Here is a 21058-nt window from a genome sequence, read left to right on the forward strand (position 1 = left end):
TCACCAAAACCCAGTTTCTGAATAGCTACATTCAGTGTTGAGATCCTGAATCATTATTTCAGCATATTCCGGGGCAAAGGCTGGCTTCATGGCCTGTGGATCCCTGCAGTCAAACAAGGCCCTGTGCTTAGAAGGACCTCATGTTTGGCCTAATGCATTGCTATCACTGTCTTGAAATTCTTCCTATTTTTTGATCAAGGAGTCCTGCATTTTCTTTTTTTTTTTTTTTTTTGAGACGGAGTCTCGCTCTGTCGCCCAGGCTGGAGTGCAGTGGCGCAATCTCGGCTCACTGCAAGCTCCGCCTCCTGGGTTCACACCATTCTCCTGCCTCAGCCTCCCGAGTAGCTGGGACTACAGGCGCCCGCCACCACGCCCGGCTAATTTTTTGTATTTTCAGTAGAGACGGGGTTTCATCGTGGTCTCGATCTCCTGACCTTGTGATCCGCCCTCCTCGGCCTCCCAAAGTGCTGGGATTACAAGCGTGAGCCACCGTGCCCGGCCCCAAGTCCTGCATTTTCATTTTGCACTGGGACTAGCAAATTACATAGACAAGCCCATCTTGGGATATGAAACATACATCTATCCTACTACTTATAGTCTTTCACCTGACTTCAGTAGTAACAGAAGCTAACTTACTGAATTATCTTTCTTTTATCCTCTACTGATATAGATAATAAGGAAAATGAGGGGCCAGGGGCGGTGGCTTACACCTGTGTTCCAAGCACTTTGGGAGGCCAAGGCAGGTGGATCACCTCACATCAGGAGTTCGGGACCAGGCTGGCCAACATGGTGAAACCCCGTCTCTACTAAAAATACAAAAATTAGCTGGGCATGGTGGTGGGCGCCTGTAGTCCCAGCTACACCAGAGGCTGAGGTAGGAGAATCGCTTGAACCTGGAATGTGGAGGTGGCAGTGAGCAGAGATCGCCCCATTGCACTCCAGCCTGAGCAACAAGAGGGAAACTGAAAACTAAAAACTAAATAAATAAATCGTTAAAAAAAAAAAAAAAAAAAAAAAAAGAGGGGCCAGGCGCAGTAGCTCACGCCTGTAATCCCAGCACTTTGGGAGGCCGAGGTGGGTGGATCACGAGGTCAGGAGATTGAGACCATGCTGGTTAACATGGTGGAACCCCATCTCTACTAAAAATACAAAAAAATTATCTGGGCGTGGTGGCGGGCTCCTGTAGTCCCAGCTACTCGGGAGGCTGAGGCAGGAGAATGGCATGAATCCGCGAGGCAGAGCTTGCAGTGAACTGAGATCGCACTACTGCACTCCAGGCTGGGCGACAGAGCGAGACTCTGTCTCAAAAAAAAAAAAAAAAAAAAGAAAGAAAACAAGGAAACAAGGTATTCTTGCTGTAAAATTTCTTTACTATTTAACAAGAAGCCACTATAGTTATGATTTATCTTTATGTTTCTTCCTACATTCAAATTATATTATAAACTGTTTACTTTTGACACTTGAAATATTTTTCCCAGAGATTTATCTTCCTTGACAGTTATTTTGTGGATTAATTGTTCTGAGGGTCTTCTAAAGCATTAAGTGTACCTGATTCATAAATTGTTTAAGAAACTCAGTTGGGCATGGTAGCTCATGCCTGTAATCCCAGCACTTTGGGAGGCTGTGGCAGGAGGATTGCTTGAGTCTAGGGCTTTGAGACCAGACTGGGCAGCATAGGGAGACCTCATCTTTACAAAAAATAAAAAAGTAGCCAGGCATGATGGTGTGCAGCTGTGGTCCTAGCTACTTGGGAGGCTGCAGTGGGAGGATCACTTGAGCCTATGAGGTCAGGGCTGCAGTGAACTGTAATCTCGCCAGTGCATTCCAGCCTGGGCAACAGAGCAAGATCTTGTCACACACACACAAAAAAAGAAGAACCCTTAGATTATTTCATCGTACATACTTAGCCTCCTATTACAGTGTTAAGATATCTAGTTTTTAGATTCACTAAGAAAGAATGACAGGAATAAGCATTCACTTAATTTAAAGGTAATTTCCCCCAATTAGTTGATATGTAGTGCCTGCTGTTACTATATAAGTAAGTGACATTAGGTTCTGTAAATTCAATTCTGGATGTCTTATGAGAAAGCTAGATGTCAAGAAGCCAAGAAACTCACTTCTCAGGAACAACTACTCTAATTCAAAATTGACTGAGTTCCTACAATGTGCTGGTCAGCATGTGTACAACCAAAAACTAACAAAACCCTTTCCTGGCTGGGCAAGGTGGCTTATGTCTGTAATCACAACAGTTTCAGAGTCTGAGATGAGGGAATTACTTGAGCCCAGGAGCTGGAGACCAGCCTAGGCAACATAGTGGGACCTCACCTGTACAGAAAAATTAAACAATTAGCCAGGCATGGTGGTACGTGCCTGTGATCCCAACTACTTGGGAGGCCGAGGTGGCAGAATCATTTGAGCCCAGGGGGTCGAGGCTGCAGTGAGCCAAGATCATGCCACTGCACTCCTGCCTGGGTGGCAGAGTGAGGCCATGTTTCAAAAGAAAAAAAAAAGAAAATCCGTCTGGGTGCGGTGGCTCACGCCTGTAATCCCAGCACTTTGGGAGGCCGAGGTGGGGGGATCATGAGGTCAGGCGATCAAGACCATCCTGGCCAACATGGTGAAACCCCGTCTCTACTAAAAATACCAAAATTAGCTGGGCATGGTGGTACGTGCCTGTAATCCCAGCTACTCAGGAGGCTGAGGCACGAGAATAGCTTGAATCAGGGAGTCAGAGGTTGCAGTGAACCAAGATCGTGCCACTGCACTCCAGCCTGGGAGACAGAGCAAGACTCCCTCTTTAAAAAAAAAAAAAGAAGAAGAAGAAGAAGAGGAAAGAAGAAGAAGAAGAAGAGGAAGAGGAAGAAGAAGAAGAAGAAGAAGGAGAAGAGGAAGGAGAAGAGGAAGGAGAAGAGGAAGGAGAAGAAGGAGAAGAAGAAGGAGAAGAAAGAGAAGAAGAAAGAAGAAAGAAGAAGAAGAAGAAGAAGAAGAAGAAGAAGAAGAAGAAGAAGAAGAAGAAGAAGAAGAAGAAGAAGAAGTAGTAGTAGTGGAGGAGGAGGAAGGGGAAGGGGAAGGGGAAGAAGAAGAAGGAAGAAGAAGAAGAAAGAAGAAGAAAAAGAAGAAGAAGAAGAAGAAGAAGAAGAAGAAGAAGAAGAAGAAGAAGAAGAAGAAGAAGAAGAGGAGGAGAAAGGAAGAAGGAAGAAGAAGGCCTTCCACAAGTTCCCATCGATTGTGATCTCTGTCTCATCCCTTGTGGGTTGCAGGAATCCTCCCAATATCTTCACAATATAGGCTGTCCACTTGATGCGTCCAGCTGTTTTCGCTTTTGAATGTGACAGACTATCAGCTTTATCATGTAAGAGAAAGTCAAGTAACAGATAGACTTACAGATCCAACCTCCAAGAAAAACAATAGGTTTTGGAAGAGAAAAAGGAGAGATCTGTAGAAAAGTTTACATTATTATTTCTAGTGTTGTATTTATGCAACAGGTGAGCAGACAACTTTTGCCAGGATGTTGGCTGCCCGTGTTGCACGAATTTGATTAGCTATAATGAGGATTGCGTTAGATGTTTTAACTCACTAGAATACCATATTCGATCTGGCTCTCCCCCTCCTCCACCCTTTAAATAAAATCGAATCAAAGTGGATGGTTCCCAAAGCAGCTGATTTACTAAAATATGTATTTGTAGGAGGAGCTAGAAAATTAACCTCCCTCAAAGTTTTGGGACTCTGCTGTTCCAAAAAGAACAAAGAGGAATTGTCTCCCAAAATAACGCATAGAAACTTCATTCTTCTTTCATCAAAACAACGTTTCCTGTTTTAGAATAAGCATTTTCTTCATGTTGGTACATTTCTAATCGAATTCAGTCAAGTATATCCTCCTGCCAAAATAGCTTTCTAGAAAAGATTACAAGTAGAAGAGGTGACAACTGGAGGAAATGAGCAGAGTTGATGCACGTTACTTACCAGGAAAATATAGAATTGTTGTTAAAGCAAAGCATTTAGTTTTTAGTTCAAATAAGTTCTCACTTTGAATAAACAGATAGATCGCATCTGAATTCATATACTCTTTTCCTTTTTGTAAGTATACATCAAAACGACATACAGAAAAACTGCTCAAATTGATAAAAAGGCAGCATTAATGAAATGAACAAAAAATAACCAGTTTATTTACTGGAAAAAGTTATGCATTACACCATATTCGGTTGGTAACATAAACCAAGATATAAGAATCGGTATATTGGCTTCTGGTTATTTTCTGAGCACTGGAGTGCCTTGTCCAACCATTGAGTGAGTACATGATCCATGATCAGATTACACAAATACAAGCACGTGTCATGTGGATTCTCCCACGAGACATTCTTCACTTAGGATTGTCTACAATGAACAAATGTTCAAGTACAAGCAATAATAAATTCATAAGAATTTTTTGAACTTAAAATAAATGCATGTCTTTGAGAACATTTCTTTTGAAATTCATATTTTTAAAAATAACAAAAAAGTTTCTTAAATCAGTCTTTTAGTCATGTTTTCATATGGTATTTATCAGTAGGTGGAAACACTTCACATCATTTAAACCCCAAAAGGCCTAATAATAAAACTGCAATTAAATGTAGGAACAGCTGAATCATTACAACAATAACACGGTGTACAAATCAGAGTTGGCCACACAATACACATGTTAACACTGGAAAGAAATACAGTATCAGAATCATGGATGGTTCATCACATAAGCATAATCATGCAAATAAAAACACTGAGTAGATTACAAAAATGTCATAAGAGATTTTCAAATAGTAATTGTTTGACTCTCATAGTCAAACCATTGAGCTTAAACATTTTGTGGGAATAATGTTAAAATGATGTATTTCCTCTAAGATTGGCTGCACAAATCATATCTGTGAACCCAATGATTCATTCTATATCTCCATTATCTATCATTGAATAATTATTTTTAAATAAAATGATATTTCCCCTTACTTTGTCGTTCTCTCATCTTTGTTTTAAAATGACTTTTTAAAAAGAAAAACATATTTACACTAAGAAGCACCAGATTTACTTCTCGGTGTTTTCATTAGAGAACAATGATCGAAGAATAATTCTGAAAGAAAAAAAGTAAAAGATGTGTTCTCAACGAGTGTTCTACAGCGATTAAACTCCAATCACAGGAATAATCTGGCTCAGGAGTTTATCCAGGCTTCAGTTTAAATAGGGCAAATTCTAGATAACTCGAGAAGTAAGGGATAAAAATACACTGAGGATTAGAGCCATGCAGTTGAATATGGAAAGGAGACTAGATATAGAGAACAATCTCCTTACATTCCTAATGGACAGAAGATCACAGAGAAATGAGACTTCTATAGTGTTCATCTTATGAATATGGGAAAGCTTACATGATGTGAAATAATTCATGCAAACATTTTACATTGGATATTTCTATGCACTCTTGCCCTTAACTAAAGGCAGTTAATTGCTCTTCTTCTTCTTAAGTAGAATATTCTGGAAAATTCTCAATTGGGGAACATGTCTTAACACTAAATATCTCTTTCAATTACCCTTTGAATAATAAGGATGAAAGACATGTCTAGATGAAATCTTTCAGGTGTAAACATAATAGGATCAGGTTACAAATGCAATACATTAGGGGCTATGGCAGTTAAGTTGGCATATAAATAAGGATAAACTTAATTTTAGACACAACTCATCCGAGGGCATTATTACAGACAATGGAAAAGGTCACTCAGGAGCTGGATTGATCTTGTAGTTCCATAGAAGCTGATTTTAAGGTAAAAAAGTACTTGTCAGTATCAGCACTGATCATGCTATCTGTCATAACCTGTAATAACTCCAGTTCAACAGCTTTTTGAAGAATTATGTTCCCTTTACTTGAAAACATATTCTTGTACATTTTTTGCAGCCTTAAATATAAGGGTTACTTAAAAATCACTCTAGTTTATAAACAAACAAAAAAACTAGAGGGCAACCTTTTTAAAATTGTGAACTTTATCCTGTAAGTTTCTTTCAAATTTAGCCCTACTGCCTACCTACCATATCAACGTATTTGTGGCAGCATGAGTTTGAACCCACCACAGTTCCTTACTGGAAATTCGTCACCTTCCCCCGATGTCTCTGAAGGACAGATTGTAACTTTTGGCTGATTGATTATGACAATTATACATTAAAATTGACACTCATCCCAGAAGAAAAGATATTTCATTTCTTCCTTTTCATGTTTTGTGATCTCCATTTGAGACATGTAGAGAACTTTAATTAATACAGAATATCAAGAAATCTCCACATTCTTAGGTTATGTGACCAATGTTTCATGCCTGTTTCAAACAGAAGAACTTATCTGCACAAGGATATTTTCCAAAGCACGAGAAAGCAAATGTTGTAGACTGAAGATCCTTTTAAATAAGGACAAAATCTGAAATGTGTTTGCCCCCACTAAGGCATTGCATACCTTCTATTTCTGAAGTATTCCTGAGGACATTGTTTTTTTAGACTCTGACAATTGAAGTTTTTTAGTAAAAGTACTATACTCTGAACAATTTTAAAGATACCATGGAATATAGCTGGAAGAAAAAATAATACCAACAATCATTTTTTTTCCAACAAATATCTTGGAAAAATAAAGATTGCCATCCTATCTTCAAATATAAAATATTTTATGATTAGCCAGTAAAACTTTAATGTATTTTAGAACTTAAAATAAAAGAATCACAGGATTATGAGCTCCCAGAACTGAAATGCATTCTCCTATCTTGCCACTTAATACTTACTAGACCACCAAAGATATTCAATTTTTACAAAACAAATATTCCTTACGATTATCAATTTCCACCTTAATTTCCCAGTGTTAAAAATCTCTTTCCTAGAGTTACTATACATCCTTCACACTGAAGCCTTTTTTATTCTAGACTTAGTAACAATATCTATAGCTGATATCTATCATTTGTTAAATATTCTTTTCTTGAAGACCACTATTGTACCTCCTCTTCGTTAGACTAAAGTATAATTTCTAAATAGGTCTTTTCTTATTTAGCAATTCTCCTTTTTCTCAAAGTTCTCCAAATTCCTTTTATTAGAATCCAGAATTGGATATATGAATGGGATCTAATGGATTATGTGTGGACCAGAAAGATTGAGCCAAGCTCCTTTATTTATGCCACTCAGCACTCAGGCCAAAGACAATTTATTGCTTCTGATTTTTTGATTAAGAAAAATCCTCAGGAGAAAAGCATTTCTCTGTACTATTCAATATTGTAATTGTGCTTACTTTTAAAAAACTACCTGTTTACTGTGCTAACTACTTTTACTAGTTAGCATTGATCTTTGCTGTGTTTGCAATAATTAGCCAATATTTTTTAGTGTATTTCTGCTGTTTATTTTTCCTCTCCAAGTATGTCTTCAACTAGTCTTACTGGGGTTCATTCTTTTTGGTTCTCACTAGTTCTTCCACTTTTCAATTTCCTTTTGGATTCCTGATGTTATCTTTACAGATACTGACTTTTATCAACACTACACATATTGATTCATTTTAAATGCCTATAAATAAATATAGATATGGCTCAGTTTAAACTATACTAAATGATGCCACAGTGTAAATACATGGTATTCTCTCTCACTGCTTACGGACTATCACTTAATTTTGTGCTGAAAATGAGAAATTTATTTCCAAGTTTCTATAATTTCTTGGCAAAGATTCGCTAAAAGTATTATTTTCGTAGAATTAGTATTTCAGAACAAGCCTTTCCCACTCTGTGAAGATAAAGAACTGAAATGAAACTAGTTTATAATAGAAGTAATAATACACTTTGTCTTGGAAGAAATAAATGTTTTGTGTATGACCCGGCTTTTCATGGAGTCCTAGATTCAGAGTTACGGATAAAGAATGCAAATACAACATTGCCCACTGGCAGTACCGCCCCATCATCACACACAGACAGAACTTCCTGCTGAACTCCCAGTCCCACCAAACAAAACCGATGAGGCGATACAGGAACATGTTCTGAGGTACTTTGTAAAAAGGCATATATTTCCCTCAGGCACAAACAGTTTTTATTAAAAGTCAACTTAGCAGCTATGCCACTTCTCAGGTCCAAACACGTGGTGCTTGAGAAAGGGGAAAAAATAAAAAACACAAAGTGAGGGTAAGCTTTCTTTCACTGAACTCTGATCAAATCCACAGTCTCACTAATACTGACTGGTACTAGGCAGATACAACGTCAAGGAAATGAAGACAATGTTTAGGAACAGCAAGGCCATGCAGTAGAATAGAGCGGAAGTTAGGCTGCTATGGTTGGGACCTTCATGTCAAATCGTTTTGTTCCTGTTTCTGTACTTTAACCTGAATCCCTATGTTGGTGAAGATTTCAACTCTTTACTCCACGTTGCATAATAAATGACACTGTGGAAAACAGCACTCATATAAAGAACACAAAACGTCCTGGTTGCTTTGGTAATAGCGACCACTACTTAATAGGCGTATGACTAACGAAAGCTCCTGCAATGTGCTTTACGACTTACCATTTGGCCTCTGATGGACCACTCCATTTCTGTGGCACCCATGTCCGCTCAAAAAGCTGAGTGGCTCCTGGATGTCCTTTCTCAGTACCCTACACTGGTAACTGTCCTTTGTGTTAACAGTGAGGGTCGTTTTTGTTTTGAAGAGAAGTTACAGATGTCTTTACATGAAAAGGTCAAACCCTTATGGTTTTAAATAAGTTAAGGCTACCTGACAAAGACAAGGAATCAGGGCTAGGAGCAATTGTGTGGGCAGCACTTGATGGTTAAGGAGCCCAAGAGTGTTAGACCTTTCGGCTCAGTTAGCTGTTTTCCTTGTTTGTCAGATTATGTGCAAAATAAATTTTGCTATGAAAATCCACTGCCGTAAGTCATAAAAGTTACCCAGCAGAATCTGTAAATTAACCAGGAACATGTATTATCTCAAGATAATAGAATGTTTGTAGGCACCTGAGTGTTTGTCAAAAGTAGACAATGAGCTAAGGTTTATTATCTATTGTTTTTTTGGCAAGGAAGATTCGTTATGAAAAAACCTAACGACAACAAAACATACAATTTTAATCAAACTTTGAACACTCTCTGGGTAAATTAATTAATTAAAGGCTATCTTACATCTATGTATGTATATATTTTCCCATTTGTACTTGATACGTTTTATCAGGAAAGACTGCAGTAGGACCCTGATTTTGGGAGAAGTAAAAAAAATTCTGGTCATTAAATAAACACACCATTTTTTTCCCTTCAAGTTATTGAGCCTTCTTTAACATTGTCACACACATACACACATACAAAGGAGCAGCACCAGTACATCTACTCAACTGCAATGAAAAAATAAAATTAAAGATGCCATCAAAACTTGAATAAGTCAATAAATCATAACTTAGTCTCTTTCTTAGATTTACTTAGTAATGTCCAGTGAAGAACTCTAGTTAAAAATACAAAAACAAAACCCAGCAGTTAATGAGCTACTGATTAGAAAATAAGTGCATAAACAATACCAGTGTAGCAGCAAAATACAGTTATTGTTAACATTCTGATGCACCTCTTTTATCATTTTGTGCAAGAAAACTGACAACACTCTGGCCAATTCCAGATTTCAAACTAAATTCAAACTCATACTTAATTGAGCAAATTATGCTTATTTGAAAATAAATGAATTAAATTCACCTCAGAGAAATTATTTGTATAGACATAAATCACGTAGCAAATAAAGTACAAAATAAATATCAATGACAAAAATATCGGAATCAACTTCCTAGCTGAATTTGGAGTGTGAGGAAAGATGACACTACAATATACGTATTTCACATAGGTCTTAGGTCTCTCTTACGCTATTGAGGTAAAGCCAGCCATCTGAGACACGTTTCCTGTTTCTTTTTTCTTTTTTTTAAATTTAAATGAACTGTAGCCATTTGATGGCAGAAGTTTATCTGTGACTCAGAGAAACCACAAAATGTTTTATCACATCAGGGTCTGTGCTTCGTGTTCTTCTCAACTTTCTCTTGTCTTCCAAAACGATGGACATTAATCCAATGGAACATCTAACAACCGAGAAGAAAACACCCGCTGGATCTTGGGCAGTATCCTGTGTGTGGCTACGAAACTTCCACCCCAGATGTTCGTCCACAGCAGGTGAAGACTAGGGCTCAGGAGGCTTGGAGAGACAGTGGAGAGGGGCGCACTGGGAGCTGGAATGTGGCTGCTCCTCGGGGAGAGCTGTGTCAGGACTGGAAAGGAGAAACGAGCACGTCAGCAAGAAACACGTTTCAAAGGGCCAGGCACGGTGGTAGGGGTTAGGCGAGATCGTTTTGATATTTTGAGGACATGAACAGAAATCTGCACAGTAAATGGTTTCCATCTAAAGCATGCCAAGACAATGGTAGCTTTTCAAAACAAGGCATAAAAAAGAAAAATGAAATGTATTAAGGAAATGACATATGAACTCTTCCCTCAAAGCCACTCTTTTCTTTTCTTGTTTTCCCTATTTTCTTGCCCCCAGCATTTTACAGAAGTTCTTCTCAATTTTCGCACGGTCTTGTTCTCCTAGGTCTCTGCGTTAGCTGTAAGATTGCATGAGATCAGTTCTTTGCAAACTTTAATATGCATTCAAATTACCTGGGGAGCTCAGTATAAAGGGTAGATTCGGATTCATTAGGTGTGGGGTGGGATCTGAGATTCTACATTTTTAATGAGCTCCCAGTGATGCTGATTGTACTGACAGGTTGGCCAAGGCTTTGGAGTTTAGAGGATTCTATAGTTATCTGGTAGATCCAGATTCACTAGGATAAAGAATTTGCCTGTGGAAGTCTAATTTGCTCTAAGAATTCCCCCTACCTGCTTGGGCTTGGAGGTTTAAGGAAGAGTTTTATATTTCACCCTTTTTTTTTTTTTTTTTTTTTTAGATGGAGTCTGGTTGTTTTGCCCAGGCTGGAGTGCAGTGGCTCCATCTCAGCTCACTGCAGCCAACACCTCCCGAGTTCAAGCGATTCTCCTGCCTAAGCCTCCCGAGCAGCTGGGATTACATGCGTGCACTACCATGCCCTGCCAATTTTTGTATTTTTAGTAGCGATGGGGTTTTGCCATGTTGGCCAGGCTGGTCTTGAACTCCTGACCTCAGGTGATCCACCTGCCTCGGCCTCCCCAAGTGTTGGGATTACAGGCATGAGCCACCGAGCCCAGCCTAACATTTCCCATTTGTTAAGTATATAATGTAGCTTTCCAAACGACCGCCTGTGATAGCCTCTACTTTAAATGAACCTGCGCTCAGGCCTATCAGGGTCTGGATGAATAATCTTGAAGAATAAAGAAGCAAAATCATTGAGTTTCCTAGGGTAAAATGACAAAACACATTCGGGTTTGGGCCTTTAAAAATTTGACTAGCAGCCGGGCGCGGTGGCTCACACCTGTAATCCCAGCACTTTGGGAGGCCAAGGCAGGCGGATCACGAGCTCAGGAGATAGAGACCATCCTGGCTAGCATGGTGAAACCCCGTCTCTACTAAAAATACAAAAAAAAATTAGCCAGGCGTGGTGGGGGGCGCCTGTAGTCCCAGCTACTCCGGAGGCTGAGGCAGGAGAATGGTGTGAACCGGGGAGGCGAAGCTTGCAGTGAGCCGAGATCGCGCCACTGCACTCCAGCCTGGGCGACAGAGCGAGACTCCATCTCAAAAAAAAAAAGGGAAAATAAATTAAGAAAATCTTAGGCCAGGCATAGTGGCTCACGCCTGTAATCCTAGCACTTTGGGAGGCCGAGGCAGGCGAATCACCTGAGGTTGGGAGTTCAAGACCATCCTGTCCAACGTGGAGAAACCCTGTCTCTACTAAAAATACAAAAAAAAAAAAAAAAAAAAAAATTAGCCGGGCGTGGTGGCACATGCCTGTAATCCCAGCTACTCGGGAGGCTGAGGCAGGAGAATCACTTGAACCCGGGAGGCGGATGTTGCAGTGAGTGAGATCACGCCATTGCACTCTAGCCTGGGTAACAAGAGCAAAACTCCGTCTCAAAAAAAAAAAAAAAAAAAGAAAGAAAAGAAAACATTTAAAAAAGAAAACAGAAAATAATGTATGGAAAGATTCATACTTGACCCTCCAAACAGAGTTTGACGGCCTGGTAAGCAGCAGGTTACAGGTCAGACTTTCCCATCAACTAACAGTTTCTTTCTGCAAATATGCATGACTTAGACTGCTGACTTCCACAGCACATATAGTAAAAAGAAACTCCAATTTTACTATACGTGCTGTGGAAGTCAGCACCAGAACTAATTTCTTTTTAGGGAACTAAACATATTATGCAATGTGATTTATGGCAAGTAATGCAGAAGAATCATCACACTACACAAGAAAGATACGTTTTTTTTTTTCTTTTTTCTTTTTTTTTTTTTTTTTGAGCAGAATCTCACTTTGTTGCCCAGGCTGGAGTGCAGTGGCATAATCTCAGCTCACTGCAACCTCTGCCTCCTGGGTAGCTGGGATTACAGGCCTGCACCACCACACCTGGCTAATTTTTGTATTTTTAGTAGAGACAGAGTTTCACCATGTTGCCCAGGCTGGTCTCGAACTCCTGACCTCAAGTGATCAGCCTGCCTCTGCTTCCCAAAGTGCTAGGATTACAGGCATGAGCCACTGTGTCCACCCAAGAAAGATATGTTTTTGAAGACCTTGTGTAATCCAATACTTTTTTTTTTTTTTTGAGACAGTCTCAAACTGTCGCCCAGCCTGGAGTGCACTGGCGCGATCTTGGCTCACTGCCACCTCCACCTTCCGGGTTCAAGCGATTCTCCTGCTTCAGCCTCCCGAGTAGCTGGGACTACAGGCACATGCCACAACACCCGGCTAATTTTTTGTATTTTTTTTTTTTTTTAGTAGAGACGGGGTTTCACTGTGTTAGCCATGACAGTCTCAAACTTCTGACCTTGTGATCCGCCCGCCTCGGCCTCCCAAAGTGTTGGGATTATAAGCGTGAGCCACTGCACCTGGCCCCAATATGCTTTTTGATAAAGGAAGACAAATATTTCTGGTTGACTAGCTGAAGTGTGTAGCAATAGCTTAAATAGGGGTTACAACTCACTTTGCCTAACACCTTGACATTACATCATTCGTGATGATTTAAATTTTTTTCATTCCTTTAGATAGATTTCTTACATAAAGTGAATTATTATCTATAGTATTAATATTTTTAATTTGCATAAATGCTGCAATCACGTGGTGTATATTATGTGTAAATTAACCTGTAAGACACACATTCTTGGCTTACAGGTTAAGATACTATTTCTTGGATATAAATATTTGATAAATTATAATCATTTAAGGCATAGAATGAATTCAGTTTCAGTTGTGATTGCTAAATATTTTCAAGAGTCTATTTGTTATTCAACATTTACCATTGATTTTACTTTACATAGGTAGATCCTGTTGTAAATAACAAGTTTAGGAAACTGTTACTAAGATATAAAATTGGATACATCTTCGGGAAGTTTCTTTTTTTTTCCCAAGTAGAAAACTACTTGATAGAAAGGAAGTGCTAAATACCAAACGACTCTATATATTTCAATATTATATCCAAGGCTACATACCTTGGGCATTCCTTTCCTTCATATTATAATACCTATTATCTATTAATAATTTTGATAATTTAGCTCTGCAATGGAATTAGCCTGTAAAAAGTATACATGGAAAAGTTCTACTTTTTTTCTGTTTTTGGAAACAGGGTCCTCTTCTGCCACCCAGGCTGGAGCACAGTGGCACAATCTCGGCTCACTGCTGCCTTGAACTCCTAGGCTGAAACGATCCTCCCGCCGCAGCCTCCTGAGTAGCTGGGACCACAGATGCAGGCCACCATGCCTAATTTTTGTATTTGTTTTTTTAAGGACAGGGTTTCACCAAGTTGCCTAGGCTGGTCTAGAAATCCTGGGCTCAAGCAATCTTCCCACCTCAGCCTTCCGAAGTGCTGAGACTACAAAGGTGAGTCACCATGCCTGGCTGAAAAGTTCTACATTGTTAAAGGTGAGAAAATGCTCTTTTATTAAAAAATCATTCACCTTAAAAGCTGTTTAATATATGTATAAACCGAGGGAAGTACAAAATAATTTTTTTTTTTAAGATGGAGTCTCACTCTGTTGCCCAAGCTGGAGTGCAGTGGCGTGATCTTGGTTCACTGGTACCTCCGCCTCCCTGTTCCAAGTGATTCTCCTGCCTCAGCCTGCTGAGGAGCTGGGATTACAGGTGCCTGCCACCATGCCTGGCTAATTTCTGTATTTTTAGTAGAGACACGGTTTCACCATATTGGCCAGGCTGGTCTCAAACTCCTGACCTCAGGTGATCTGCCCATCTTGGCCTCCCAAAGTGCGGGGATTACAGGCATGAGCCACCGCGCCCAGCACTCAAAATCATTTTTCAAAATGAGAAACAGAACACCTGATGTGAAATAACTCAACATTCTTAGCACATCTTCTATTTCTCATTAGACAAACATCCCTTTTCAATTTGAGGGAAAAGGAATTATGGTGGGTGATTTGCATACTTTCACTTTGCTCCTCACAGCGTAACTGAAATAGATTTCTCCCCTGCAGTGCAGCCACCTCTGGTGGTAGGTAGGATCACTAGGCTCAGTTGTGTTCAGGATATGTAACCTTGAACAAGTCATTTTACTTTCCCAAACCTCGATTTCGTCACATAAAAATGGGTGTAAGACCAGGTGCGGTGGCTCATGCTTGTAATCCCAGCACTTTGGGAGGCTGAGGCAGGCAGATCACTGGAGGTCAGGAGTTCAAGAGCAGCCTGGCCAACATGGTGAAAGCCTGTCTCTACTAAAAATACAAAAATTAGCTGGGTGTGGTGGCACACACCTGTAATCCCAGCTACTCGGGTGGCTGAGGCAGGAGAATCGCTTGAACCTAGGAGGTGGAGGTTCCAGTGAGCCAAGATCGTGCCACTGCACTCCAGCCTGGGCAACAGAGGGAGACTCTGTCTCAAACAAAAACAAACAAACAAAAAACGCCAAAAAACTAAACCAAACAAATAAAAACAACAACAAAAATGGGTGTAATAACTGTGCTTACCCCTTATGGAAGGTTGTAATGTTTAATATGTGTAAAGAAGTGAACCCTCGTCTGGTTTATACTAAGAATTCGAATGTTGGCTATGTGTTAACTTTTCTGCCAAGGAGTAAAAGGGCAATGAAGGTATTGACATTGACCCATTTGGCAGTGTGTATGGGTGGGAAAAGAGTCAGTCATCATCCCAGCAATTTTGAAAAGGAGAGTCTTTTCAGATCTATATGCATTTAATCATTTCTTTATGTAGACCACGATGGGTAACAGTAGTAGAATTGGGCTCTAGACCAGGCTGTATTCATGTGGGTAGAAACTGGAAACATTCGAGAAGCTGGAAATATTTGTAATTCATTAAATTGCTTTTCTTTAAAGTAAATCATCCCTGTGGCAGTAGTAAGCAACCTAAATTCATTAATCTCAGAACAGATGGAACTAGACTACAGAATTGTTTAGTCAAACTGGTTTTCAAAAAACAGGCAAGGTGGAAAAAAAAAAAGTTAAAAAAATCTCCTGCCAGCCTTTCCGTTTCCTACTTAATGGAAGCGCTTCAAGCAGTAGTCTTCTGAGGCAGGAAGGTTGCTTGAACCCAGGGTTCAAGTCCAGTTTGGGCAACATAGCCAGACCAATCTCTGAAACAAGCAAACGAAACAGCAGCCCATTCCACGCTTTCTTCAGCAAATTAGAGAGGTTAAGAGATTGCAGATCTTTGTCTTGGGGAATGGTAAGACACCAAAAAAGTATTGATAACAGATACTGAGCAGACACTCCAAGTCAGGAGCGTGCCTCGCTGAATTCCATCAGTAGCTACTGTCATCTGAACTTTACAAGTGAAGAAATGGAATCTTAGCCAGCAAAAGAAATTTTCCAAAGTTAAACAACCAGTGGATATTAGAAGTGGGATTTCAACCCAAGCAATCTGATTCCAGAGCTCGTTCACTCACTCAGGTATAATCAATATTTAGTGCACAGCTGTCATGTGCCCAGCACTGACCCAGGCCTTGGGGTAAGGGCTGAGGGTGCTTGGCGGAGAACGGACTGTACGTGAAGAGCCCCTGTTCTTGACTGCTACACATTCAGAATCCCACTGAGACGAGTTTGAATATTTACATTGTTACTTATATAATTGAGATAAATCTATAATTATATTATTTCTTTTTTTTTTCTTTTTTGAGATGGAGTCTCGCTCTGTCGCCAGGCTGGAATGCAGTGGCGTGATCTCGGCTCACTGCAACCTCCGCCTCCCGGGTTCAAGTGATTCTCCTGCCTCAGCCTCCCGAGGAGCTGACATTACAGGCGCACATCACCACGCCCAGCTAATTTTTGTATTTTTAGTAGAGACGGGGTTTCACCATGTTGGCCAAGATGGTCTCGATCTCTTGACCTCGTGATCCACCGGCCTCGGCCTCCCAAAGCGCCGGGATTACAGGCCTGTGCCACCACGTCTGACCTATCATTATTATTTCTAATTGAAATTAGTGCTGTTGTAAAATGGCATTAGTGTGTTAGCGAAAAACCTTTCTTAAAGCCCTGTTGCTGAAGGTGGTGGGAACAATTGACTAACACACACCAATTGGAAACGGCTGGCTAGCAACCTATTTTATAATGTATTTTTCTTTTTATTTATTTGTTTGATTTTTGAGACAGGGTCTCACTCTGTTACCCAGGCTGGAGTGCAGTGATGCAATCACAGCTTGCTGCAGTCTTGGCCTCCCAAGCTCAAGGGATCCTCCCACCTCAGCTTCCCAAATAGCTGGGACTACAGGCATGTGCCATTACACCTGGCTAATTAAAAAAAAAAAAAAAATTGGTAGAGGTGGGGGGTGGGGATCTCCCTGTGTTCCCCAGACTGGTCTTGAAGTTCTGGGTTCAAGCCATCCTCCTGCCTCAGCCTCCCAAACTGCTCAGATTACAGGCGTGAGCCACCACACCTGGCCAATAATGTACCTTTCTGTGCTAACTCAATGTTCCACTGATACAGCTGGCTGCACAACCGGCTCTGAGAGCATGTGACACTTGGGCTTCAGCTGCCACTGTGTTTCCACACTTGTGGCACTCCAGCTCCCCCGGCTCTGACCCCTGACCACATGTAGCCTGCTACTCACATGCACTCCTCAGACACACATGGAAAGTGTCTGGGCCTGCCCCTGCTCCAAAGAAGCCTTCCCCTGGTAGAAGGGCAACAGCTGTGATAAGGAGAGAACACTGGGCAGATGATGAAAACCACAATGAGACTACTAAGGTCTGGCACCATCAGAGGCCAGGTGGCTGGAGATGAAGCATTCCAGGATGGAGGTGAGGCCCTGATGGAACGCTGAGATGCTGTGTAGAAGTTCACCAGGATGGAGGGCAATTCATGGCTGATTTGGAAAGATTTCCTTTGGAATCGGAATTGTCAGCAAACTCTCCGGTTCAGTGTTCAGGGACTGTGCAAACCTGTTTTTACAATTTTTCAAGTAATCTCACATAAAGGTCACTGTCACATACAATATTATCTTTTGAATGCTGACTACAATGTTTTTCTCCACTTTTCAAATTCAGTTTTACCAAGGCTACTGAGTGGAGAGAGAACAGAAACACAGAAACACTTTTATACAGCTGTTCTATCTGTCTGTCTGTCTATCATCTATCTGTCATCTATCTATCTATTTCTATCTATGTATCTCTATCTATCTTATCTATGTATCTATCTATCTATCATCTATCTATCTCTATCTCTATCTATCTCTATCTATGTATCTATATCTATCTATGTATCTATCTCTATCTACCTATCTCTATCTATGTATCTATCTATCTCTATCTATCTATGTATCTATATCTATCTATGTATGTATGTATCTATCTCTATCTCTATCTATCTCTATCTATGTATGTATGTATCTATCTATCTATCTGTCATCTATCTATCTATCTCTATCTATGTATCTCTATCTGTCTTATCTATGTATCTATCTATCTATCTATCATCTATCTATCTCTATCTCTATCTATCTCTATCTATGTATCTATATCTATCTACCTATCTCTATCTATCTATGTATCTATCTCTATCTATCTATGTATCTATATCTATCTATGTATGTATGTATCTATCTCTATCTCTATCTATCTCTATCTATCTATGTATGTATCTATCTATCTGTCATCTATCTATCTCTATCTATCTATGTATCTCTATCTATCTATTATCTTATCTATGTATCTATCTATCATCTATCTATGTATCTATCTATCTCTATCTATCTATGCATCTCTATCTATCTTATCTATGTATCTATCTATCATCTATCTATCTCTATCTATCTCTATGTATCTATCTATATCTATCTATCTATCTATCTATCATCTATCTATCTATCTATGTATCTATCTCTATCTACCTATCTCTATCTATCTATGTATCTATCTATATCTATCTATGTATCTATATCTATCTATGTATGTATGTATCTATCTCTATCTCTATCTATATCTATCTATGTATGTATGTATCTATCTATCTCTATCTATCTATGTATCTATGTATCTATCTATCATCTATCTATCTATCTATCTATCTAGAGACAGGGTCTTGCTCTGTTACCCAGGCTGGAGTGCAGTGATGTGATTTTACTCACTGTAACCACAAATTCATGGACTCAAGTGATCCTCCTGCCTCAGCCTCCCAAAGTGCTGAGATTACCGGCATGAGCCACTGCACCCAGCCTTTATATCTAATTCTTTATATTCTTCCTGTTTGTTGGCCTGAGATATATATTTTTTAATTTTTTAATTTTCTTTTAGATGGAATCTCTGTCATCTAGGCTGGAGTGCAGTGGCACCAGCTCAGCTCACTGCAACCTCCACCTCCCGGGTTCAAGTGATTCTCCTGCCTCAGCCTCCTCAGTAGCTGGGATTACAGGCATGTGCCACCACACCCAGCTAATTTTTGTATTTTTAGTAGAGACGGGGTTTCACCATGTTGGCCAGGCTGGTCTCAAACCCCTGACCTCAGGTAATCCCTCTGCCTCGGCCTTCCACAGTGCTGGGATGACAGGTGTGAGCCATCATGCCTGGCCTATTTAAACATTTTACGTTTTATTTTACTGTGGTTTTTGTTTTGTTTTTTAGCAACAGGTTCTTACTTACCAGCCAGGTGCTCAGTGGTGTGATCATAGCTCGCTGCAGCCTTGAACTCCCAGGCTCAAGCCACTGACTCTCCTACCTCAGCCTCCTGAGTAGCGGGGATTTTATTTTTTTAAATTGACAAATAATAATTGTACATATTCATGGAGTATATAGTGATGTTTTAATATATATAAAGTATAGGAATCAAATCAGGTCAATTAGTATATTGGTGTCCCTCAGATTCCGCAGGAAAATAAATATATTTTAAAGACAAAAGACAAAAGAAAATGAAAAGTGGGACAAACATCATAACAATTCCAGCTTTTATTTTTTGGAAAGGAATGAAACAGTCGACTAATCCAAGTATTTACACAGACAAAGGGGCTGATGGCAGCCTGTAGTCTACCAGCTGGCAGCCAGCAAAATAAACCCAGCTCTCTTGTGTTCCCACTGGGAACGCAGGGACTGCAGGTGTCCAGTGTGTGTCTATGTAGCCCACACTTGAAATAAAACATAGCAAAATACAGTGATGCCTAGGCAGTTCAGGTGTCGGAAAGGGGAGCTGGGGTCTATGAATCTGACATGCAGCTGGGTGGAAGGGAAAGGACGTCTGAATTTACCTGACAGTCGGGCAGTCTTGCCTTCCGGCTAGTTGTGAGCACTGTGGCGGTACGGAGGCAGCAGGCTGCTGACAATCTACAAGAAACTGATAAATTAGACATGTATACAAAGAGATGACAGAGCAAGGTGTTAGTAACACTGACTAAAGCAGCTGCCTGAGAGATTTAGTGAGGAATGCGCATTCACACAGAAATATCCTGACGCAGATTTTTTTTTTTTCTTCTTGAATGATGCCAAATAGAAAAGACAGGCTTTTTTTTCTTTCTTAAATACAGTATGAAAAAATTAGTGACAAAGCATTAGTAGCGAGATTTCTCAAGTACATTAGGATATATGTGGCCATTTATCTTTGGTATTTTGTTATATCTAAAAATAAAGGGTCTGTTAATATAATGAAAGATCTGCCAATTCTAAACTTGAATGTAGTGGTGGTTACTTGCTTAGCACTTAGATCTCTTATTCCAAAATGGAACGTATTCAGATAACTGACTTTACTATCAGGACACATGGACATATTGTCAGTCCCATAGGTAACTTGAGAAAAGTGTGCAATATAATCTTTTCTATGGTTAGTAGAATCTTAATTAAACAAGGAAATAATCTTTACAGTTTTCTGAAAATTGATTTTATATATTGAAACTAGAATTGTTGGCAGAAATCTTAGAATGTCTGTTACATAGTAAATTGTTAGTGACTTGGACTAGAAAGCTAACCTGAATGAGAACTTGACTTTATAATTGTTTTTACCATTTTAAAGTCACACAATAGAACACACTAGGTTAACAAAGTGCTAGCTAGTAAAAATCAAGCTTTAGCTGGGTTAATCATCTACTCCAAGAAAGTAGTGCCTGGTGTTCTAAAAAAAAATCAAAGAGCAGTCTGTTTACTGGTACTAGGTGACTATATTAGAATCATGCAAGAAGCTGGTTAGAAATGCATATACATCATATTTCTCCAAAAAGATTTTTGCAAACAAGTTAAAATTGGAATTAAAAATTATTCTTAAATAATTGAAGCATTTCCTCTTGCCAACTGCTTAGACTATGTATTTGCTTAGCAAATCCCTTTCCTTATATGTGTTTGTTTGTTTGTTTATTTGAGACAGAGTTTTGCTCTTGTTGCCCAGGCTGGAGTGCAATGGTGCAATCTCAGCTCACTGCAACCTCCGCCTCCTGGGTTCAGGCGATTCTACTGCCTCAGCTTCCCGAGGAGCAGGGATTACAGGCATGCACCACCACACCTGGCTAATTTTGTATT

At 39.8% G+C, this 21058-nt stretch overlaps 1 protein-coding gene across 16 annotated transcripts in view; it reads right to left on the bottom strand.

The window, feature by feature from the left end:
- Positions 1 to 4139: 4139 nt before the first annotated feature.
- The window catches only part of BICD1 (BICD cargo adaptor 1), a 274492-nt gene continuing 257573 nt past the window's right edge, over positions 4140 to 21058 (bottom strand). For 5 of the 16 annotated variants that reach the window (XM_055280130.2, XM_055280135.2, XM_055280126.2 and 2 more), the window contains 2 exons: positions 19801 to 19876; positions 4140 to 10250 (listed from right to left, as the gene is read on the bottom strand). In XM_055280130.2, coding sequence (XP_055136105.1) covers positions 10163 to 10250; positions 19801 to 19876 — 164 coding nt within the window. In that variant the 3' untranslated portion in view covers positions 4140 to 10162. Of the gene's footprint in view, positions 10251 to 19486; positions 19887 to 21058 lie in introns of those variants that run through there. The other 11 variants (XM_055280140.2, XM_055280134.2, XM_055280123.2 and 8 more) reach the window with 6 other exon arrangements.

Source organism: Symphalangus syndactylus, chromosome 5, assembly GCF_028878055.3.
Source record: "Symphalangus syndactylus isolate Jambi chromosome 5, NHGRI_mSymSyn1-v2.1_pri, whole genome shotgun sequence".
In the NCBI taxonomy this organism is placed as follows: domain Eukaryota; kingdom Metazoa; phylum Chordata; class Mammalia; order Primates; family Hylobatidae; genus Symphalangus; species Symphalangus syndactylus.